Source organism: Anser anser, assembly GCF_964211835.1.
Source record: "Anser anser genome assembly, chromosome: 2".
Lineage (NCBI taxonomy): Eukaryota > Metazoa > Chordata > Aves > Anseriformes > Anatidae > Anser > Anser anser.
This window is the reverse complement of record NC_139721.1, coordinates 117068642-117087768: the sequence shown is the minus strand read 5'-3', so window position 1 is coordinate 117087768 and position 19127 is coordinate 117068642. Positions and strand designations below refer to the sequence as shown.

At 38.5% G+C, this 19127-nt stretch overlaps 1 protein-coding gene across 3 annotated transcripts in view; it reads left to right on the top strand.

Moving 5' to 3' along the window:
• DNAJC13 (DnaJ heat shock protein family (Hsp40) member C13) overlaps positions 1-19127 on the top strand; it is a 54584-nt gene that overhangs the window by 12834 nt on the left and 22623 nt on the right. For 2 of the 3 annotated variants that reach the window (XM_083825028.1, XM_083825029.1), the window contains exons 6-28: positions 1018-1218; positions 2271-2477; positions 2557-2652; positions 2793-2884; positions 3661-3827; positions 3924-4003; positions 4078-4247; positions 5105-5204; positions 5441-5548; positions 6100-6255; positions 7114-7170; positions 8511-8632; positions 9784-9859; positions 10874-10969; positions 11115-11258; positions 12491-12505; positions 13151-13233; positions 14394-14547; positions 16674-16777; positions 16852-17011; positions 18031-18093; positions 18430-18531; positions 18668-18772. In XM_083825028.1, the coding sequence (XP_083681154.1) occupies positions 1018-1218; positions 2271-2477; positions 2557-2652; positions 2793-2884; positions 3661-3827; positions 3924-4003; positions 4078-4247; positions 5105-5204; positions 5441-5548; positions 6100-6255; positions 7114-7170; positions 8511-8632; positions 9784-9859; positions 10874-10969; positions 11115-11258; positions 12491-12505; positions 13151-13233; positions 14394-14547; positions 16674-16777; positions 16852-17011; positions 18031-18093; positions 18430-18531; positions 18668-18772 (2658 nt within the window). The remainder of the gene's footprint in view (positions 1-1017; positions 1219-2270; positions 2478-2556; positions 2653-2792; positions 2885-3660; positions 3828-3923; positions 4004-4077; positions 4248-5104; positions 5205-5440; positions 5549-6099; positions 6256-7113; positions 7171-8510; positions 8633-9783; positions 9860-10873; positions 10970-11114; positions 11259-12490; positions 12506-13150; positions 13234-14393; positions 14548-16673; positions 16778-16851; positions 17012-18030; positions 18094-18429; positions 18532-18667; positions 18773-19127) is intronic. The other variant, XM_083825030.1, reaches the window with a different exon arrangement.

The window sequence follows — 19127 nt, the reverse complement described above, 5'->3', positions numbered from 1 at the left end:
ATGTGTGCTACTTTAACTCTTCTAAATTTGGATCTGAATTCTCTTTGAGAAAATTCAGAATTTCTTCAAAAGCAAGAAGAATCCCTTGAATGGTAGAATACTGAGTTCTCTTCACTTGCCCTTAGCTTCTTGCTGGTACGTGTAATGAATATTATTCCTGAAATAAAGAGCTTTGCCACATGGAGTTCTTACTTGGAGGAAAGAAAGAAGAAACATAAGCTATGATTCACTATTCAATGTTTACAATTTCCAACATTTTACTTTCTAACTTCAAGTAGTTTTCTGCATAACACCCTGAATGCTTGGTCTGGGAATGTTGTTTCCTGGGAGGATTTCTTTAGGTTAGATTAAAGACAAGACTGCCATTTAATGAATCTCGGTAGTGTGACAATAAGCAAGGCAATACCCAGAGCTGGACCTTGTACTTGTTTTTACAAGTACAAGATACAGAAGATATCACTTAAAGTAACTTGCATTGCACAGTAAGTCCTTAGTGATGAGCAGAGTAACTTTGCTGGAATATGGAGGTTCTTTTTCTCTTACTGCAGTTCACAAAGGACCTTAATTTTGCTGGCTTTAGTAAGTCTGTATTTGTAATGGAGTATGGCTGCAGAAGGTGAAAAGCTTGCACTATAGCAATAAGGTTTCCTTCAATTAATCTTAACTGGCTGAGTAACAGTGTCTTGTACAATAGGTATTTCCTTATATCTAACCACAGATGCACATGTTCTGTGACTAGACTACTTTCTGGAGTAAGAGAAACTTGCTGCTTCGAGACACTGTCTTGGAGTTGCTATTTTCTCTTCAAAATGTGGTGTTTAAGTGGTGACTATTGTGACTTCCTTGCCAGTAGGTAGCTACTTTCCTTTGATTCATAGCGTTACCGGTATAGATAAGAGCACTGAGGGAAGTGGTATGACTTCTTGAACTTTATACCCATGCTGCCTACTAGATTGGAAAACAATTGCTGTGTAGTAAAGGCATGTGCATGATGTCTAAAAGTAGCTCTCACTGCAGAGGTACAACTGTTACAAACATCACTGGAGTGATACGAGGAAACCTGTGATTCTAGAAGTGACTCCTGGAGGTGTGGACCAAATTGATCCTGCAACAAATAAAGTCCTGTGCTCCTATGACTATAGAAACATTGAAGGCTTTGTTGATATTGCTGGCTATCAGGGAGGCTTCTGTATCCTCTATGGAGGATTTAGTAGATTGGTAAGTATTAAAATATTTTGGAGCGGTGTTGGGATGTTTATAGCTGCATATTCAGTAATGAAGATTCAGCGTAATTTGAGCATAAAGTATGTGCACCTTTAGGATGCAGCTGTGGATGCTTGGCTTGCAGGCAGGTTTTAAATCCTCTTTTCCATACTAATGAGAAACTAGTTGATACGTTTTGAGAACTGTCTGCTTTTTCTAATTGCATGTAAAACTACAAAGTGTAAAATACACTTTATAGTTGTGTAGCAAAAATGAGTGTGGACATGGGATTTGCTGACAGTTCACAAAATTATGGAAGTGGTAGGCAGTTACTACTAATCTAATCAATGGAGAGATACTATTCAGAAATAGATTAATCAGTAGTGATGCTGTCTTTCTAGGTTTTGATCTGATATGCAGCAACTTTGCTTGGGAAATGCTTGCTGCAGTGCAATGTTGGTTTAAAAGTTTTAAAAGGGTTTCTGTGTCCTATATTGCAAGTAGCTTAAATTGGCCTTCAGATATTCACAATTGCTAACTTAAATATAGCTACTTCAGTCACTACAAACAATGAGTAACTTCTCTAATGTTTCCCTTGTTCTTGCACTGTGGCATGCTTTTCTCTGGCATAAAACCATCAACATATGACAAGCTTTAGAGCTGACCTAACCTTACCTAGCGAGGCTGGATAGAAGCCCTACGGATAGCTCATGGGGCTGCCACACTGTGGTTCCCTCTGGTTCCTCATTCCTGCCAGGCTCTTCAGATCTATTGCTGAGGGTGGACAGGCAGGTCATGAAGCCCTTTGCTTTAATGGCATGCTAATATGTAGGAGGGAGTCCTTTAGGATTTTTTTTGAAAGGGAAATGTAAATCTAATAGCCATTCTCTTGTGTAATAAATACTTTTTCTCTTTATGCTGTGCATTTTGTAAAGGCAAGTCCAGCTTGCCCAGCTGTTGGGAAGATTTTCTACTGTTAGGCAGGTGTATAATGGAAGATTACTTCAGGAACCATGATTTCTTGAGCTATGCCACATATTTCACTTGTCTCCTGTCAAAACTTGCAGCACCTGTTTGCGTCTGAGCAGAGGGAAGAAATTATCAAAAGTGCAATAGAGCATGCTGGCAACTTCATAGGCATCTCTCTGAGGATAAGGAAAGAATCCTTAGAATTTGAGCAATACTTGAATCTTCGCTTTGGAAAATACAGCAATGATGAATCCGTAACGTCTTTAGCAGAGTTTGTTGTTCAGAAAATAACACCTAGACACTCGGTAAGGATATCACACCTAACTTACTTAGTTCCTCTGAAGTGCTAGAAATTCTCTTTTCTAACATGCCCTTTTTCTTAAGGAACCTGTGAAAAGAGTACTAGCTCTTACAGAAGCTTGCTTAGTTGAACGGGATCCAGCTACCTATAACATTGCAACTTTGAAACCTTTAGGCGAGGTAAGAGGCGAGCTTTTTTTTAACAACTCTTCAAGTTGAAGCTCTAATAATAAGAATTTGATGTACATTAGATGGCCTTAGTTTATGGAGTAGAAAAATAACGTGGCTCTGATAATGTGATCCTTATCTCTTCTTTTTAGGTATTTGCAATAGTATGTGACTGTGAAAATCCCCAGCTTTTTACCATTGAATTTATCAAAGGACAAATTCGGAAATACTCTTCAACAGAAAGGTAACTGGAGCTCCTGCGGGTCATGAGTAAAAATGAAAGTTGCCGTTGTTGTGCTTCTAGTCTCAGCTTCCATAAACTGTGACCCTTGGAGGTGTTAGCTTAAAGCCTTGATATTCTAGTGGTCTGCCACTTACAAATCCAAGATGTTACAACATCTAAATCTCTCCCCTTTGTATTTATCTAAACTTAAAGTCAATCTGTCCTGAAGTTTTCTGATGACCACATAAAGGTGTTGGACAGTTAAATACATCTTGTTTCTTCCAGGCAATCTTGCTCTATGTATATTCTTGGTTAGGCTGTATATATGAGAAATTGAAAGAAAACATGGTGTAAGGAGTGTTGAAATGTGAAGGCTGCCAAGCCTTTGAGCTGTCTGCTTGACATGGTCTTAGTTGATTCTATTTAAAACAACCAATAGAAAAACCATCCTGCACTTGTAGTTGTAATGCAGTGTAATCCTGCTGAGTGAGGTTTTGCAGAAAGCACAGGGAAGAATTGATTTGCAACACATTCACAGGTAATCTGGAATTGATCCTTTAAGTGAAAGGCTGCAGCTGTCTACATGTGGTGTAAAACAACTCTGTCCTTACAGTGAATAAAGGAGCACTTGAAAATTAGATTTCTTCCAGAGGGGTAGCTGTTAGTCTTGGTAGAGATTCAGAGTATTGCTGCTGTTCATCTTGTGCTTGATTTCTTTTTTTGACTATCTTTCTTCTTTGTTCTTTGGCACCATTTTTTGATCTAATTTTTATTGGCATGTCTTTTTCCCAACCCAGAGATTCTCTCCTAGCTAGCTTGCTGGATGGAGTGAGAGCCTCTGGTAACAGAGATGTGTGTGTGAAAATGACCTCCACACACAAAGGACAGCGTTGGGGATTGCTCAGTATGCCTGTAGATGAAGAAGTAGAGAGCCTTCATCTCAGGTTTTTGGCTGCTCCTCCAAGTAAGCTAATGCTTATTACATGGTTTTATAGTGTTCTTTTAAATATCCAAATGCTTAGTCAGATGCTGTGTACTTAACTTTTATGTCTTCTTCCAGATGGTAACTTTGCAGATGCTGTGTTCAGGTTCAATGCTAACATTTCCTACAGTGGAGTACTACATGCAGTTACACAAGATGTAAGAATAAATCCCTTACCCATCCTCTGATTACGTTGTTAATGCATAAATATTAACTCATATTTCTTAACTAGGGTCTGTTCTCGGAAAACAAGGAGAAACTCATTAATAATGCCATAACAGCATTGCTCTCACAAGAAGGAGATACTGCAGCATCTAATGCAGAGCTTGAAAGCCAATTCCAAGCAGTAAGAAGATTAGTGGCTTCAAAAGCAGGCTTCCTTGCCTTTACTCAGCTTCCAAAGTAAGTGAGAAGTCTCTTGAGCTCAGAAGCAGTAGGTGAAAACAATTCTTGAGCTTTTTATACCTGATCTTTAAAACTGAGAATTTGGCCTAAGAAACACTTCTGAAAGGATCTGTACAGCATTGCATCTAGTAGAATGAGCCTGTCATCAGGCTTTATTGTATATTAAGAATTCCAGCTTATAACTGGTATGTGAATCTGATGTTTTTCTTAAATATCCTCTCCCTTAAGAGTCAAGTGTAGTTTAGGTTTGTTTCCTAGTCAAAACACTTCTAAAGTGTACCTTCAAGTGTCCTTGAAGTAGTCAGTTCCACAATTCTTAAAGTATGTTGATGCCATTACTATCTTCAGTTCAACACAAGATAAAACTTGATGTTAGAAAGCTGAGTTGTACTCCTACAGTAAGTACAGGCTTCTGGGATTTTGTCTTGACTGGCTAACATAAGGAAACAGGAAAAACTGCTCAACATTCTTCTGCAGATGAAATTTTTCAGAACACTTCTGACTTTAGATGATGGGGCAGCTGAATGATGTGAAAAGTAACATACGTAGCCTGAGACCTTTATAAAGTTCTCTGTTTTTTGTGAAGTGTTCTGTACTATCACTATCCTGTAACTATACAAATATGCTCTGTTTTCATGAATGTGCTCTCAGCGTATTGTTAACGATGAAGTCTAACACTGATGTGTTCCTGCCAAAGATTATAAAATTTTTGCAAATTTCACGGTTCTCGTTTGCCAAATACAGTGGGAACAGGCCACTTTTCTATGATTGGACTTCTGTATTAAAACTAAGATCTCTTTTCTCTCTCTCTCTCTAAAATTGGTGGTTTTGCTTTTTTTTCCCCCTTTCAAAAGGTTTCGAGAACGATTAGGAATGAAGGTTGTGAAAGCCCTCAAAAGGAACAATGATGGAGTAACCCATGCATCTATTGACATGCTTTGTGCTCTTATGTGTGTAAGTATTAAATTGTAGATAGGTGTGAACTGCAGACTAAAAGATGTAGAAATAGGGACTGCACTTCAACTTGCAATGTACTCAAATATAAAGTAACTTGTGCTACAGTGGTTTCCTGGTGAACTTGAAGCTGCTGTAGTATGAGCTTTTCTGGATTCAGTGTGTGGCTTTTGGACTACAGCTGTCAAGAATTGAGGGTTGAAATGTGACTGTATTGTGAATACTTTGTTTTATAGCCCATGCATGATGACTATGACTTGAGACAGGAGCAGCTGAACAAAGCTTCCCTTCTTTTTTCAAAGAAGTTTCTAGAAAACCTACTAGAGAAATTCAATTCCCATGTGGTAAGTCAAATTCTGAAATGGATGGTTTTTATAACTGTTTTTCCTAATTAATGCCAAAGCATTTTGAACATACTTAACTATATTGTCTTAGTTCCTGGAGTCAAAATACAGAAAATACGGTTGTTTAACACTGAAACTTGTTCTAGATTGCTTTGGGTCTGGGCAGGTTAGAAATACGGCTGTCTATACTGAAGAATTTAGGAGTGTCATTAAACATGCAGACAGTTAAAAGGAACATCCAGTTTCCGTATATAGCAAAGAGTAGCGTGAATTGGTACTTATGGGCTTAAAACTAGAAAAAAAAATTGCAGTACACTGATGTATGTGGCTATAAGTCTCTGGTATGCTCTAGGAGCCGATACTGTGTCATTAGTCTGAGTCATAAGGCAGTGCTTTGGTATATTTTGAACTTGTATTTTCAGTTGTCAATTATTTCATGCTATGACAAGGAGGAGCACCTTCAGCATCATGAGTGCTGAATAAAACTTGCATGAATATTCTAGTCAGGGGAGAAACACTTTCTGTATAGTGTGTTTGTCTTCTAATTTCAGGATCATGGGACAGGTGCCCTAGTAATTAGTTCACTTCTGGACTTCCTGACATTTGCCCTATGTGCTCCATATAGTGAGACTACTGAAGGGCAGCAGTTTGACATGTTGTTAGAAATGGTGGCATCTAATGGAAGAACACTCTTTAAGCTTTTTCAGGTGAGACTTCAACTGTTGTTTTTTCTTTTGATCTGTGAAATAAGCAGTAGCAGGATTGAAGTAATTCTTATAATAGATAATCTACTGATCTCAATTTCTTAGAGGGAACTCTAGTGTTAACAGCTTATAATGTCAAATATATATTATCAGAGGCCTTAAGTAGTCAGTGAATTGTAATTTTTCTTGCTCTACTGAAGGATGAGTTTGTCTACTGTTTATCTGGCTAATGTACTTAAATCTTTTCCACCTTAATAAACTTTTTGGCGTGTTGCTTTAGCTTCAAGTTGGCTTGAGGTGGTTATCCTGTAGTGAATGATATGCTGAATCATTGTAAAATAGAGAATCTAAGATGTTTCTGGGAACACTTTAGAATACAAGTTAAGTATTAAACTAGATTCAGCAGATGCACAGATCTTGCTCTCTGGAGAATCTGTCAGCTCAGTTTCTCTCTGAGTAACTGAGAGTTAGTTACAAGACTAACTCCCCAGAATTTTCACAGGTTTACTACTGAAGAGGATTTTTAGCTAAAATACCTGTGCTTTCTTTTGGTTTAACCACCTCTACCCACACCCCAAAAGAAGTTTAAAGGAAAAAAATCAACCAAACAGAACAGCTAGCATGCTCTTCTACTTCTTGGTGTTGGCCTGTCATGTCACAGCTTCCCCAGCACTATTACAGCTTCTCTGGTGCATAGTGCTGTTTGGTGCCAGGAAGTCCATCTAATAGTTGCTTCCTAGAACATGGGGTTAGCTTTCTCAAAACTTAGATAAATTTTTGCCTGTAGTTGGAGTTAGAATGCATCGTACAGATCTAATCTTCAAATTTTGCACCTCAATTTTTGTCAACTTTCTATTGTAGCACCCTTCCATGGCAATTGTGAAAGGAGCAGGTTTGGTGATGAAGGCAATAATAGAGGTGAGATTTCAGCAGTGTTACTTGGGATAGCATAGTAAATACGTATTGCCTATTTTAGAAGTGTAATGTCAATATTGTCTTACCAGCAGTAGCTACTTATGTTACATTAGCTACTCTTGGTGGGGGGGGAAGGTGAGGAACAGAACGCTAGCTTAATTGTGAGTGTTTTAATATAGCAACTTGCTTTGTTTTGCACTTGAGGGTTTGGAAGGCATGTGAGTTGAGATGTTAGGTAGTGCCTTGCATGTTTTCATACTGCAGTCAAGGTTTGGCTGTTAATGTTGTATGTAGCTCAGTCACATACTTCAGAACCACTAGACTTGTCTTGCATGTTAAAAGAATCTCTCAAGGAGAAGAAGCCACGTTTCTTGGGACTTTATTGATACACTGCCAGATGGAATGGGGTTGGGATTTGCAGACAGCAGTGTTGCAGAGCAAGCTAGTGATGTCAGCCTCTGTTCTTGTTCTTTCTGCTTCAACGAAGGATTTTGCTTTGATAGTTTCCATACCAGAGCTACATCATGATGCATGGGCCAAGTCCATACTTCTGGAGGGCTGCTCGTGATCATTGTAGGGTGACCTTGCTAACTGACTCTAGACACTTCCAGTGTTGAAATTCAGGTCTTAAGTTAGTGCCTCATTGTGTCACAATGGCTTATGCATCTGAATTGTATCTAGTGCTTTCTTGGAATGGAAGTGAATGAACACTTGAAATAGAGGTGTTATAAACCTGCAAGTTTCCACTCATATATGTCAGATAATGTTAGCTAAAAGTTACTATTCTGTCTACTATGACTCCTATCATTTGAACCATAGTGGGACTTGGCTGAGTAAAAATGCAATGAAAGTTTGTTTTTAATTATTCATTGCAACCAACATACCTTGGATGAGTGACTCTTATCCATGTCACTGTCTAAACCAAAGAGCACCAGTTATTATTCTTAGAAATGGTTCCTATTGACCAAAGTCAGGCAACAAACAATTACTTGTGGTTGTCATTTTTCAATCCTAACTTGCAGTTGCAGTGTGGAAGTATTATAAATGTATGACCAATATCCTGATCTATGATGAAGATGTGTAATGCATCTTACCCTATCAAGTTACTGTCCTCATAGATATGACTATCAATTATCTGGTCTTTGGCTTTACTACAACTCTGTTGACTTGCTGTTGAGAACTTGCAGTTAACTTGCATTTAAAGCCCATTATATTGTGGCTTCTGGCTTTTTGATAATAATTGACATAGCTGATGGTCAAGAAGGTCTCGGAACTGTAGACTAAGATAAAAGCAGCTTAACTAAGATTCTTTCTCTAGTAATCATCTTGCCCTGTTTCCAAAGGAAGGAGACAAAGAGATTGCTACCAAAATGCAAGATCTTGCCCTCAGTGAAGGTGCCTTACCTCGTCACTTGCACACTGCTATGTTTACAATAAGCACAGATCAGAGGATGCTTACAAATAGGTATGTCAGTCTTGCTTGATATATTATGTTTAAAAAGTCTAAGTAATGGCTTAGTTAATACTGGAAACACCGGGATCTCAGGGAAGAAAACTTGCAGTTCTTTAGGAGGATATCTTCTTCAGCAGCTGGTACATTTAAGTGGAGAAAACTTCATCTGAAACTGCAGCCAAAATGGGAGTTTGCTCACAAAAGGCTCAAGTTGTTGTTTTTTTCCCTGAAAATATTCAGAGAAAGAAAAAGCAAGTAGAATGTCTGGAACTTGCAAAAAGGCTCAACTTTATTATATAACTGCATAAATCTTGGTGTGCACACCTCAGACATCTTGCATGCAGTTAGGGTCACCCATCTCATCTGAGAGAAGTCTAATTGTACAGAAATCATTCTATGGACTCAACAGTGAGTAGAACTTGTGAGCGCTAAGACTGGGCCTGAGGGCATGCTGAAGAGGATATGAGTGATAACTCAATTAATTCCACCAGTATAAGGTTATCGAGGCTATAGCTACACCTTCCTGAAGTGCTAAAGGATTTGCTAAAGCAATGTAGTAACCAGTGAAACTTGTTGACACTATCTCATTCAGGAGAGAGCCAGCATGAAACCTTCCAGCATACTAGTTCTGTTTGAAGCTACTTACTACTTGCTTTTAAGTGATGCTTTGGTTCAACACATTAGAACCCTAGCGATGACTGTTGGCAGAAAGTGTCAGTTGGCATAAAGGCAGGCTTCCAAAAGAGGCTTTCCTAACCAATAACTGGTATTAAGATCTTCAAGTAGAGCAGTTAAGAGTCTAGAAAGCCACCAAGTTCTTAACCCTAGCTGTAACTGAAGATTAACTGGATAAACTTACACTTCTAAATTAAATATTTAGTTTCTGCTCTATTGCTCAAGTGTTCTTTTGAGGTCTAGATCAACAAGCATGTGCTGCTACTGTTCCACTAACTTCACAAGAACATTTTAAAGGCAACACTTTATGCTCAGCATGCTTTATACTTGAACTGGAACAATATATTGCTTTGTGCTCTTACACACTCAAGACCACAAAACTCTTGCTCATCTTCATTTCACCAGCATGGTAAGGGTATAAACTCAGTGGTTTATAAAGCTGTATATAATACTGACTTGCAGTTTGTTCATTTCAATGGCTTTTTCAGGCAGTTAAGTAGACATTTGGTTGGCCTCTGGACAGCTGAGAACAAAACTGCAATGAACTTGTTGAAACGTATTTTGGTGAGTAAAAATGGGGTGTGAACTGGGGAAAGAGTGAAATCTGACTGCCTGCAGTAATAGAAAACTTGGGATAGGCTACATAGTGGAAAACATCCCCTTCCCCCTCCAAAGTGTGGATGTCTAATCTGCAAGATCGGAAGTCTGGCATCTGCTGTTTGAAGGATATTGATAGGCTAGTACAAAATATCTCAGGTTCTTAGTGTTCTATGACTCTCCAGTCACTCTTAAAAAGAGTGCTCAACACAGAACTTAACATATATTTCTTTATTGAAAGAACAAAAATGCAGGAAACAAGGTAAACAGTGTTTAATGCTTAGTGCCTATAAGAGGTAAGACAACAGTTCTCTTTATGCTTGCAGGCCTGTCCAGCTTGGTTGCTTATAATGCTGTTAAATTCACACACTGGTTGATGCTTCCTGTGTTCTTTCGGTCATACAGCTTTTCTGAAAAGTTCTTTTAAGCTGCTTCAGTGAAAATAATTTGTCAAATAGTGTTGTGAGGAATTACTAAATATAGAAAAATGCCGCTTTAAATTCAAAATTGCAGTTCTTTGATTGTTGGCAGAGCAGACTGTCCTGATCTTGGCCACTGATTTCTAGAAGGCTTAGTCAAATGAGACTTCTCTAATGTCGTGTGTAGCACTCAGCCCCATTATCAGAGGATATGCATAGATTCTAGTGTTACAGTGTTCATTCCCCTCTATACTGCTGTAGGGTCAACTCCTCTCTTCCTGCAGCCATTTGTTTCATTAAGTGCTCCTTTAAGAAATGGGATATAGACAAAAGAGCTCCACTGTACCAAAGCTTAATTATGTGCCTCTTTTTAATGTTCTGCTAAAGATGTTGGTATTTCACTAATACAAGCAAAAAGCTGCTGCAGCTTTACTTCCTTGAGAGTAGAATATTTTTTCCGTTTTGAAATTGGCCAATTTAAAGAAAATACCTTTTTGCCTAATGTAGTGGTTTCTGTTCTGTTAGTCACAGCTGTGTTCACACTGCTTTTCAATGTTTTTAGCCACCAGGTTTGCTGGCATACCTTGACAGTACTGATCCTGTTCCTGAAAAAGATGCTGATAGGATGCATGTGAGAGATAACTTAAAAATTGCAACTGTAAGTAAATATAGCTCTCTTACCTCCTCCATTCTTTACATATACAGTCTTGGAGACTCTTTCGATACAGAAGCTTGAGTATTACACTGATCTGTATCAAACATGTTGATAGACCTGCAACTAACCAGTGGGATTTCTTCTGCAGGATCAGTATGGCAAGTTTAATAAAGTGCCGGAGTGGCAGCGGCTAGCTGGAAAAGCTGCAAAGGAAGTCGAAAAATTTGCCAAAGAGAAGGTGGATCTAGTCTTGATGCACTGGAGAGATAGAATGGGCATAGCTCAAAAAGAGGTAAGTATTTTAAGCTCTCTGTTAATAACTTAACTAAGTACAGAGAGGAATACTGACAACTCCGCTGAAATCAGAATAAAGTTCACAGTAATAGAAGTGTGGGGATGTGAGAAACTTCATTCTTCTGTTTAGATTTTCTATCTCTTACTTGTCTTCATCTGATTAGAGGTGGGTTCTGGGGAGAATGTAGAGTAGGTTAAAGAATACATTGAGCTTGTGTTAAGTTTTAACTTGTTCTAGCTAACCTAGCCAAATTTGAGTGTGGTTTGTGCATCTCTTCCATGATGATTGTATGGGAGAATAGGAAATTCCTGGAAACCTGGTAAAAACAGCCTTTAGACTACATTTGGAAGAAACTATAGATATTCTTTGCATCTGAAATGATGCACGTTGTATGTGGTGGTATTTAGTTCTAGAACCTACCCAAAGCTCAGAATAACCTTGAATAGTGGGCTTTCCAGCAATACAAATTCTTGGTCAGTCATAATCCCCTTAAGGTTGGCAAAGCAGCACAGCAAGTCAAGTATTTCAGTGCTTAAATTACAAAAGATGATGCAGAAAATCAAGGTTGAGATGGAAGTGATAAGTGACTGTTTTGATATGAAATAAGGGGATACCACTGGTCTCCTTTTTTCGTTTTGTCACGTTCTGTCTGGCAAGTGTTGAATAGTGAGATGCATTTCTTAACTTTCTTTAGTGTCGTGACTATACTTGTTCTTATGTTCGGGAAATGGAAGCAATCCTTTCTTCCTTATATGTAAGGAAGGATGAAAAAAGAATGTGAAGTATTGATCACACCTCTCGTTATACCTCATCTGGTGCAACAATAAGCTTGAATTTGGGAAAACCTTAACTTTGTAAAATATTGATCAAGCTTGCACACTGTGGTGCAGAATTGACAGTTACTCTTTGTGAAATAATGGTGAACTAGATTCAACGTGAAGTTTTGATGTGAAAATGTGGAAAATGGTGATGGAAGGATGAATTGCACTTGAGGATGTTTTGCAGTATTAGTGTTTGCAGCATCTTTTTAAATATCTCATCTGTATACTGATTTTAAATGATTGTTTTTCTGTCCAGAGTCCTGAGCTGTTTAATTTTGCACTAAATGTATGCAAGTGTAGCTTGGAAAGGGTTAGTAGGCAAGGTTATTACCACTTTGAATTAGTTCAATGGCTGTGTCTTGTTAAATGTTCCTTTTCTCTTTTCTTCCAATTTGCTTTTACAATCAGGACAGAAACAATATGGTGAGTTTGCATATTTCAGCCATGCGTGTGGATTATGTTGCTCACTCTTGCTTGCATGTAGAGTATAACACTGATTTTAATGCTTGAGCAAGCTAGGGAACCTTTCAGTGGCCAAGTCAGGCTTGTGACATGTTTCTGCGACTTGCTTCAGTTATTTCCTTTCCAAGAGCAAGCAGTCCTGTGTGGTTTTTCCCTCTGTTGGCTTTGGAGCTGCTGGTCTTATTGTGGATGCCAGTCTTCTAAAGCTCTGCTTGCTTGTTTAGCTCAGTGCTAAAAGTACTATTGTCTTGCATGATCAGTTTATGTGAAATACGGTATCTTGAAGCATATTCAATATTGGCTTATCCTGGCAGTCGTGCTAGCAGAGTGCTTGTGGTGATGGGAACTAAGCTTTTCTCAGGGAGGGATAACTTGCTTTTGAAGGAATGACTTGTTAAACAGCTGAAAGTTTCTCTGGCATGATTTAGCTTGTTGTAATAACACTAGTGGAAGTCTGTTGCTACTGCTTACTAGAAAGAGACCTTGTTAATGAGGCTTAACCTAAAGTATAGCTTTTCAAGGAATAAGAAATCCAAGCCCTTTATTTTAAAGGGAAAACGGGGATTCTTTCTTAGTATTAATTTCTTACATTTGTCTTTTTTGCAGAACGTTATTCAAAAGCCAGTGATATTAAGGAAACGACGGCAAAGAATAAAAATAGAAGCAAACTGGGATCTCTTCTATTACAGGTAAAATACTAAGACTAATATGGTGGAGTCAGATGTTATTGGCTGGATGTTTTTGTTAATATCGGAATTCCTGTGGATTGTTTCCAGTTGATGCCTGCTTTGAAATGGTGTAAGTGCTTTATGACAGAAACTTATGAAACTGTAAGCTGTGTAAGGATTTTTTGCTTAGAAAAGGGGAGGGGACTTTGGAAAGCTTCTCAAGCATTGTCAAGCTATATCTTTTTTTTCTGTGAGTCAAAAAGTGAGCAACAAGTTGCAAATGCAGATCCGTGTGATGTTGAAGAGTAAAGAAAAGTAGCACTGAAAATCACTGTAGTGTGTTGGTGCATCAACCTGTGAGCTACTTGATACCTTTTAACTTGAATTGGAATAAAAATGAACTAAAGGCTGACAGAGAAAACATTTGTCTATACTGTATTTTAAGTAGTGCCCCAAATCCTAAATGCAGCTTGCTTACATGTGAGTTCTCACAGCTGTCAAAGTTGAAAAGGGAGGGGCTTCTACCTGAAAAAAGGGAGTATCACTTCTCTTTGGCTAGGAGTGTTTGAGGAATATTTTAATAACGCTTGACTGTTCAGCAGACTTAAGTGGTTTTTAATGTTTCTAAAAGTCAAATTATGTAGTCTGTCCCTACACAAATATTGCATAAAAGGAAGATTTGCATGCTCTTAAACCTTGAATGTTAAAGTACTGCTCTTAGTTAGTCTGGATCCAAATGCTGGTTTATAACTGTCATTGAGTTATGTCCACTGACTGTCTTGTGACGTTTGAGAACTTTTTTACAGCATGAACTACTGTTCTTGTTCAAAACATACACTGGGTACATGCCTGTCTGCTCTCTTGGGTTGTTCACGTCTAGCCCTTACTGCCTTACAGTGAATAGCTTGCAAGTCTCTTGTTTGTCAGCAGTACGCAGATAATTGAGCCAAAAGAGATGACAACAGGCATGCTTTGTTCTATGCCGACCTCCATAGCAATGAAAACACTATACAGGCAAACAACCGTAGTTCTTCTAACTAACTAGAGACCACTACCCAGGGCTTTCTAATTATTCTAATAATAAAGCTCGATAATGCCAGTCTTCTCTAGCTTGCTAGCTGAGTCTTATCTGGCTTTCAGATGATGTTTGAAGGTGTTACACTATGTAACTTTTTTTCTAGATTTCTTCAGGACCATACTAGATCAAACTTAATTTGGAACTTCAAAACACGGGAAGAACTGAGGGATACTCTTGAGTCTGAGATGAGGGCATTCAATATTGACAGAGAACTTGGCAGTGCTAGTGTTATCTCATGGAACCATCAGGAGTTTGAGGTAAATAATGCTCTGTATTAGAACTTGCATATGGAAAATCTGGCTACTTAAAATGTCGCTTTTACGCCTCTAGCTACATGAGTGAATCTTGTGTTGACAGTCTCTGACTGCAGGCTACAATTCTCCTGGTTATGGAATAAACTGCTAGGCCTTAGGGCTATGGACAGGTATTATTGTCCAGTGTCACTTAGCAAGACTGAAACCTCTTCAGCCTGACAAATAATGCTTTAGAGAAACCTTTACACTTCTATAAGAGGAACAGAGACAAGCTGGTATTATGCTGTTGTCAAGTCATACTTGTTCATGAGTGTGCTCCATGAGACTTGTTTTGGGTAGCTTCACAATTCACTCCTTGATAGCAAGTTTCTGGTGTTTATTTCCACCACGTCTGTGTGATCCTAGGGACATTAAATACTGACCTGTCAAACCATGAAGTGGTTATGTGGTTAAAACTATGCTCCTCTGTAGCTTATAGATTGAGGATTACTATTTTTTATGTTCTAGAAACAGCAGTACTTAAAGTCAAAAATGGTATTGCAGGCTGAAGGAATTGATGTATTCCTAATTGGCTTTCTCAAAACAAATTGAAAGAAATTTTCCAGCAGCATGCTAATAAAAATTCCTGTACTCTAGTTTCCGGTACTGTTATGGTTCCACACGGATTTGAGCATTTAACGTGTAATGCTAGAGCAAAACAAGACTGTACTTGAATTCAAACTGTAAGATATTCTTAGATACTGTCAATGCCAACCTTGTCACAGTACAATTTTATTGTTAAAGCAGAGGAATACTAGTGAAATGAGTAAACTGCTGCTTTTGAGCAATTCTCATATAGGTGATTCTTTTAGATTTGCTAGAGTAGCCACTGTAATTGGAGGAAGAACTACTTTACCTATTCCTTTTATCCCTATCACACAACTGCAGACTTGATGAAGTGAACAGCTAAGTCTGGGTTTGGACTGGTGATTTTGGAACTGATGATTCAGTCTTCAAAGCTTCCTTCAGTTATGGGTCAGATACAGGACTTCCAGGCTCGGTGTCTGCTGTCTCAATTTTATCTCTGTACTTCAGAGGTGCTACCTGGGGCAGAATCAAAAGTGCAGATTTGAAACTTACTCTAAAGCAGGCTTCCCATCTGCACTTCGTGCTCCCCTGTGGCTTGTGCTACTGGAATGTATCACTTAGCGTTCCTGTAGTTACAACCCAGAATGCTTTGGGACTGGCTTGAAGGGGGCTTCTGTGAAATGGTCTTTGAACAGCTGCTCTCTGAGGCTTGCTTTTAAGCGAAAACTGCTGTCAGGCTATGCTATAAGTACTTCTGCTAACTATATTGTTGACAAGGGCTTCTCCACCAGCTGTGAAACATGTCACTTTGCCAAGGGGGGTGGTGGCTTGAGGTTGCTCTGGAAGGTTACTAGTTTAGAGGACCTCTTTATATTGGGTACTATGGTCAGATCTGTAGATCACTATCATAAGGCCACATGAAGTTGTCTGCAAACTATAGATAGGAACAACTACTGTAGAGAGGTGGCTTTTGTGGTATGTTAGAGGTACCTCTGAATGAGGTGCTTGCCAAATGTTTAAAACCATTAAACATTGAGGCATGTGGCTAGATTTAATGTAGTTGTTACAAAGCTAATGATGGTTCTCATTATGCAATTTCACTTCAGCCTCTTGCTGTGCATACTGATGCATCTAGATTTTAATTACCTAGCACTATATCAAGTACTGCTAGTAATTAAGTCATGCTGGTGTTTCGTATTGTAGTAACACTGAGTGAAATATCTTACAGTGGAATAACTACTCATTAAAGCTTGAGTCATTGAATGCATCGTGTATTATCCAAGCTTAGTTACTAAAAATAGATACAAGTTACTTAGAGGCTGGAAGATGGAACTTGAGTAATGTCAGATATTTCTGTTCTGGGAAGCAATGGTAGCTTACAGCAGTATTTTTCTCAGATGTGTACCTTAACTGCAGATTTGTGAAGTATTTCCGTCTTCCTCAGACTATTGAAAGGATTGCTAACCTTGATGAGGATATTGATGCAAGCAAGTGCAGTAATGTTTATGCAAGCAAAAACTTAACAGTAAACATTGTTTTTCCTTATGTAACCTGTTTTATAGGTAAAATATGAGTGCCTTTCTGAGGAAATAAAAATAGGGGATTATTACCTAAGGTTGCTACTGGAAGAAGATGAAACTGAAGAGAGCGGAGCAATCAAAAAATCGTGAGCCATTACTGAAGTCTTATCTCGCTCCCAAGGTCTCTGTTGTCTTTGCTAAAATCTCATCTCTTCCTTAGATATGAATTCTTCAATGAGCTCTACCATCGCTTCTTACTTACCCCAAAAGTGAATATGAAATGCTTATGTCTGCAAGCATTGGCTATTGTTTATGGAAGATGTCATGAAGAAATAGGACCATTTTCTGATACCAAGTATATTGTTGGGATGTTAGAACGGGTAAGAGTTATTTAAAGTAACTTGATACAGTAGTTAATGTATGGCTAGTCCAACATATGTTCAGGTCCTTCAAGTTGCTGTGAAACTCAAGTTTCAGTTTTACAGAATATGAAATTGCAGCATGAATACTTTTTTCATGCTGTCATGAAGTGTTCCTGGTATCTCCCCTTGACTCACTTGAAGTATCAGTAACAAACCGTTGATCTTAAAGGTATTTCAAAGTAGATTCTTAATGTGTGTTTTGTTAGTCTAAACAGTTTTCTTAGGCTGAGCAAGAATAAAGTGTATAGGATCTTGGTGTGATATTAATCTTGTTCTTGCTTTTGAAAAATGCAGAAACATTAAGCTATTTAAGAGGATGATCTTGTTCCAGGTCATATTTGGGGAGAATCTATTCAAGAGCTGTAGAAACAGTCCCAGACTTAAGCGGTAGCCTTAGATGGACACACACTGTGGATTGTATCTTAGTGGCAAATACTCTGGCCATTCAGTATGTCTGAATCATGCTTCACAACTCATACAGGTTATAAAAATGCATTTCCGTGCCATCTGAAGAAGGGAGTTCTTTGCTTACATGAGTGTGGGTTTTAGATGTGGCTGTTTTAAGTGGAACTGAGCCAATACAGTCTGTTATTTTGCCTTGAGTCTTGATATTCCCACCGCAGATGTAACATCAAAGACCTGTTCTCTCTGCAGGCTGAAAGCAGTCCCTTTTTCCTTGTGTTTGTGTTAACAGGCTCACTGGGGAATCCTAACACTATTCTGTTAGAATAGACTATCTTACCAAACTGCGGGTCTGAGTGTTGGACCCAGAGCAACAAAGGGGATGGTAGAGGGGAACAAGATCTTTCTACTTAAGTCTCAGAAAGCTGTGTGAAACTGGACACTTCATAGTCAGCTGTTGTATTCTCGGCATGAAGAAAAGTAAAGGGGTCTTTGTGGCACAACTGTATTGATTCTTGAATGTAACTTATGATACATGCTATCAAATACTAATTTGTTCTCTTATGCTGCAATAGTGCACTGATAGGCTTGAGCGGGACAGACTGATACTGTTTCTCAACAAGCTGATCCTTAATAAGGTAAGGTGCACACATACACTTGGCAGTAGTTTATGGGTCTTTTAAATGTATAAAATGTTCTGAACTAGTCTTTCGGGGTTAACTGAAGCAAAAATTCAAGCCTTGATGCAGGCTTTAAAGCAATGTGTGATACAGCTCTCAGGGGTATTGTAGCTGTTATTGGCAAGAAAGCTGAAGAAAACGTGTAGATAAATATTCTGGTGGTTGCACCATCCTAGGCTCTTTAACTAATGCTTTGACTTCCCAGAGTCAATTTTACTAGGATAAAATTGTTCAATACTTGTAACAACTCTTACCTAGAAAATAGCTTTATTAACTTGGTTCATACATTAACAGAAAAATGTGAAGGACCTTATGGATTCAAATGGAATTCGAATCCTTGTGGATCTGCTCACTCTGGCACACCTTCACACAAGCAGAGCTACAGTCCCTCTGCAGGTATATGTGGCCTTTGTTTCTTACTATTCATATGTTGATTTTCAAGCATTGTCCTCTTAGCAAAGCAATTTCCTCAAACTTCCTGTAGAAATGTGATAGCTGCGCTGAAGTTAATCTTATAAATATCAACTTCTAGAGCAATGTGATTGAGGCAGCGCCTGATATGAAGAGGGAGAGTGAGAAAGAATGGTACTTCGGCAATGCTGACAAAGAAAGGAGTGGTCCTTACAGCTTTCAAGAGGTATCTGTCTGCTTCTAGCTTGAACTTGATGGAAGATACTTCCATTTTGATGTTTATTTGGTGTTGGGCCAAGAACCAGGTCTGCTACAGGTATAGAGAAGATGGGAGCAAAGATCTGATCTTGAAGCAAATACTGTTGTAACAGTTATTACAACTATTGCCTGTTGTAGCATGGAGCTTCTGATGCTTAAATTCTTAATTCCTCTTTGAGCACAGATCTGTTTTCTGTGGTCTAAACTCTTCACAATACTACAGTTGCTGTACATGTCAAATGATTTGGCTTTTCTAATGTAGATGTTATAGGTCATTCTTCTGTTGTATACACAGCCTTTTTGGGTGAGTGGAGAGAGAAAAC